The following is a 4,815-nucleotide window of genomic DNA, read 5'->3' on the forward strand; positions in this document are numbered from 1 at the left end:
CTCTCCGCTTCTTCCTGGAGCAAAGACCTGAACCATCCACATACATCACCACCCTCCTCTGCTTGGCCGAGCTTCTCGTCACCCTCAACAACTTCTCTTTCAACTCCTCTCATTTTCTTCAGCTAAGAGGGGTTGCCATTGGTACCCGCACGGGCCCCAGTTATGCCTGTCTCTTCGTGGGATACATGGAGCATCCCCTGTTCCAGTCCTATCCCGGCCCCCACCCACAACTCCTTCTCCGAGTCAATGATATCGTCGGTGCTGCTTCCCTCTCTCGCCCGGAGTTGGAAAACTTCATCAATTTCGCCTCCAATTTCCAGCCCGTCCTCACCTTCACCTGGTCTATCTCTAACTCTTCGCTTGACATCTCTGTTTCCATTTCTGGGGATAGTGCAGCCACTAATATCCACTACAAACCCACCGGCTCCCACAGATAAAACAAAAGCTTCTGGGGACCGGTCACCGGGCCCAAAAAGTTAACTCTGTTTTGTTCCTCCACAGATGCTGCCAGACCTGCTGAGTTTTTCCAGCAGCTTTGGTTTTTGTTGCACTCCTCCTCCTGAACTGCAGAGGTCACTGTGGCCCCCATGCGCTCTATTCGTGTCTACACCTCCCGGGGCGCCTCTTGTCTTTGGCTGCCTGCTCTTTGTTGTGTCTGGTTGCTCCTCCAGATCATCTTCCGGTCCTCCAACGGGCTCTGGTCTTCCTGTACCAAAGAGGTGAAGGACAAGAGGCGACCCAGTCCTTTTACAATCTCTCCTTTTATTATCCAAGGCTTTTTGAAAATCTTTTAAATAATTAAGGCAAATATAACTAAATGCTCCAGACACTGGAAACACTGCACACAGTTTGCACACTTAAAAACATAACTGGAGGACAAAAATTAAAATCCCAGCCACTGCTCAGCTCCAAAGGGGAGTCTGCACAATTCTCCAAATTCAAACTGAGCAGAATGTCTGGCTTCTTGCAAAATTGAAATCACGATTCACACAAGATTTAAACTTCCAAATCTCTCAAAGCTCCACACAAAACCCTGCATTTAACTGCAAATCACTGCACCGTGTTTAAAGGTGGAAGTCAATCTCAGATTTTTCCATTTGTGAAGCATATTCTGAGGCAGTTTTTGTCCTGATTATTTCTGTCAACACAGAGTAAAGCTCCCTCTACACTGTCTCCCCCATCAAACCCTCCCACGGACAGGGACAGCACAGGGTTAGATACAGAGTAAAGCTCCCTCGACACTGTCCCCACCCGCCCCATCAAACCCTCCCACGGACAGGGACAGCACAGGGTTAGATACAGAGTAAAGCTCCCTCTACACTGTCCCCACCCGCCCCATCAAACCCTCCCACGGACAGGGACAGCACAGGGTTAGATACAGAGTAAAGCTTCCTCTACAATGTCCCTATCAAAGACTCAGTACAGGGTTAGATACAGAGTAAAGCTTTCTCTACATTGACCCCCATCAAACACTCTCAGGACAGGGACAGCACGAGGTTGGATACAGAGCAAAGCTTCCACTACACTGTCCCCTACCCACATCAAACACTCCCAAGCCAGGGACAGCACAGGGTTAGATACAGAGTAAGGCTCCCTCTACACTGCCTCCCATCAAACCCTCCCAGGGACAGGGTCTGCTTGGGGGTTAAATAGTGGATAGTCCCCGAACTATTTTCTTTCTCCCAGCTCCCCCTTTGACAGAACCCCAGGGTGAAAAATGGTGGGGGTGGGGGGTCTGAACTGTGGCGTCAGTGGGTGGGGGCAGGGGGAGGAAGACTGAGCGGGTGGTGGGAGGGGTGTCCCATTCAGAGGCTGGGTTGAGCGATGGGGCCTCGGAGGGTGGAGTAGAGCCCGATGTGGGTGACCAGGTTGGGCTCCAGGGCATAGGCAGTCTCGCCGTGTTCCCGCAGCAGGGCGTAGAGCGCCGTGTCCTTGGCGTAGCCTGCCCTGCACCGAACGCTGCCGAGGTACGCCAGCACCCGGCGGGCAGCCGGCGCCGAGAAGAGCATGGCGGGAGTGCAGCACTCGGTGGCGGGCATCAGGGAGTAGAGCTGAGGGCTGAGGCGGCGCCACTCCAGCAGGTAGTGGCGCCCGGCCAGCTCGACCACCAGCATGGTGTAGAGGGCCAGAACGGCCCAGCTCAGCATCACCGAGGCCCTTCGGCAGAGCTTCCGGTAGACGATGCTGAGCGAGGTGCCGCCCAGGGCGCCCAGGCCCAGCCACTCCAGGACGCGCATGGGCTCGGGGTTGAGGTACCCCTGCAGCCTCTCGGGGTGGTAGAGCTTGACGTAGAGGGCTCCCCGGGCGGCAGGGGTGGTCAGCCTCCTCTCCAGGAGGTCCCGCAGGACCAGGAAGAAGTCCTCCGTTGGCACAGCGTCGTCCTCCAGCAGAACCACGTGCCGGGGGCCGTAGGCAGAGAGCGCCTCCTGCAGGCAGTAGGCATAGTCCTGCTTCTCCTTCTCGAAGCGGTTGTCGTCGCCCCCTGCTGGCCTGCCGCGGCCTCGGCCGAACCGCTGTACCGTGGGGATGAGGCGGGAGGCCTCCGACGCCTCCCAGTGGCCATCAGGCTCAGGGTCCACGTTGCAGGCGAAGAGCCGGTAGCCCCGGCAACCGCGGCACGAAGCCAGCATCCGGTGCAGGGCCGACACCACCTGCAGGTAGTAGCGGTAGGCGGCGGCCTGTTTCCGGGACACCGTCACCACCGCAACGACCGCGACGGGGGCCCCGCGGGCCGGGTGGCCCGGCTCCGCCTCCCGAACGTAGCGCTCCGCCTCCTCGCCCCTCGCCCGGCTGCGCTCCAGCGCCTCCTCCGTCAGGCGCCGGAGGTGGGCGGCGCGGGCGAAATACCGGGACTGCCGCAGTCCCTGGCACAGCAGGGGCAGCACGACGCCGAAGGTGAGGAGGTAGAGCAGCACGGCATGAACCCACGGCCTCTTCAAACAGGGCAGGACGCGCCCGCGGAAGCCCCCAGCCCCGACTCCACTCGCCTCGGCGCGCCACGTTGTCTGCACCCAGCGACTCAACATCGGCCCAGCCACCGCCCCCACAGCCCACCCACCCAGGACGAATGAAACCACCCCCCCCCACACACACAGACACACACAGACACACACACACACACAGACACACACAGACACACACAGACACAGACACACACACACACACTCACACACACACACACTCACAGACACACACACTCACAGACACACACACTCACAGACACACACACACACACACACACACAGACACAGACACACACACACACACACACAGACACAAACACACACACACACACACACACACACACTTAAAAAGAACCCCACAGTGGGTTTCGGTGGTGGGTGTGAGAGGGCGGTGAGTGGGGAGGGGACGGGAAGGATGGGCGGGGTGTCTCTCAGGGCTCCATGATCAGCGGATTACATCAAGTAGGCAAGTAGTCCCCTCTACCAGGGGCCGCCCGGTTTCGGAGTCCTTCCACGAAGCCTCTCGGGGCCCAGGGATACGTCCCGACTGCCTGCGGAAGGAAAGAGAAGATTCCGGAATGAGAACCCAATTGGGCATGACCCTCCCGCTCAATGAACCCACCGCACTGGCGCTGCCCGACTGCTACATTCTGTTGGGCATCAGGATGGTCCATCCGACCCTCGGTTCACCAAAACGGGGCCGAGTGCAACACCGGTCACTTCGGTAAACACGCGGAGGGGACGACAGCACAGGCCACTCTCCCCGGCAACGCCGTATCCCTCCCCGCTCCCTTCAATATCCTACCCGGGCTACTCCCACTCTCCACCCGTCTCCCTCCCCGCTCCCTCCAATATCCTACCCGGTCTCCACCCACTCTCCGCCCGTCTCCCTCCCCGCTCCCTTCAATATCCTACCCGGTCTCCACCCACTCTCCGCCCGTCTCCCTCCCCGCTCCCTTCAATATCCTACCCGGTCTACTCCCACTCTACCCCCATCTCCCTCACAGCTCCATTCAATATTCTACCCAGTCTACTCCCACTCTCCCCCTCACTCCCCGCTCCCTTCAATATCTCCACCCAGTCCAATCCCACTCTCCCCCTCACTCGCCGCTCCCTTTAATACCCCACCCAGTCTAATTCAACTCTCCACTCCTCACTCCCCGCTCCCTGTAATATCCCACTCAGTCTAATCTCTCCCAACTCTCACTCCCTGCTCCCTTTAATATCCCACCCAGTCTAACCCAACTCTCCCCCTCACTCCCCGCTCCCTTAAATATCCCACCCAGTCTAATCCCACTCTCCCCCTCACTCCCCACTCCTTTTAATGTCCCACCCACTCTAATCCCACTCACTCCCAGCTCGCTTCAATATCCCACCCAGTCTATTTACACTCACCCCCCACTCCCCACTCCCTTTAATATCCCACCCAGTCTAATCCCACTCTCCCCCTCACTCCCCGCTCCCTTTAATATCCCTCCCAGTCTAATCCCACTCTCCCCCTCACTCCCCGCTCCTTTTAATGTCCCACCCAGTCTAATCACACTCTCCCCCTCACTCCCCGCTCCTTTTAATGTCCCACCCACTCTAATCCCACTCACCCCCCACTCCCCGCTCCCCGCTCCCTTTAATATCCCATGCAGTCTAATCACACTCTACCCCTCACTCCCCGCTCCCTTTAATATCCCTCCCAGTCTAATCCCACTCTCCCCCTCACTCCCCGCTCCCTTTAATATCCCTCCCAGTCTAATCCCACTCTCCCCCTCACTCCCCGCTCCTTTTAATGTCCCACCCACTCTAATCCCACTCACCCCCCACTCCCTTTAATATCCCTCCCAGTCTAATCCCACTCTCC

General features: G+C 58.1%; 1 protein-coding gene across 1 annotated transcript; it reads right to left on the reverse strand.

The window, feature by feature from the left end:
* Positions 1-1,423: 1,423 nt before the first annotated feature.
* Positions 1,424-3,026, reverse strand: LOC132206708 (post-GPI attachment to proteins factor 4-like). The gene has a single exon (XM_059641410.1). The coding sequence runs from the start codon at positions 3,024-3,026 to the stop codon at positions 1,806-1,808; it is 1,221 nt and encodes a 406-aa protein (XP_059497393.1). The 3' UTR covers positions 1,424-1,805.
* Positions 3,027-4,815: the final 1,789 nt, after the last annotated feature.

The sequence above is a fragment of the Stegostoma tigrinum genome, chromosome 41 (assembly GCF_030684315.1).
Source record: "Stegostoma tigrinum isolate sSteTig4 chromosome 41, sSteTig4.hap1, whole genome shotgun sequence".
In the NCBI taxonomy this organism is placed as follows: Eukaryota; Metazoa; Chordata; class Chondrichthyes; order Orectolobiformes; family Stegostomatidae; genus Stegostoma; species Stegostoma tigrinum.

What these genes read in the sequence shown, in the direction of transcription:
- LOC132206708 (XM_059641410.1), bottom strand. Translation starts at nt 3,026, where the DNA reads ATGTTGAGTCGCTGGGTGCAGACAACGTGGCGCGCCGAGGCGAGTGGA.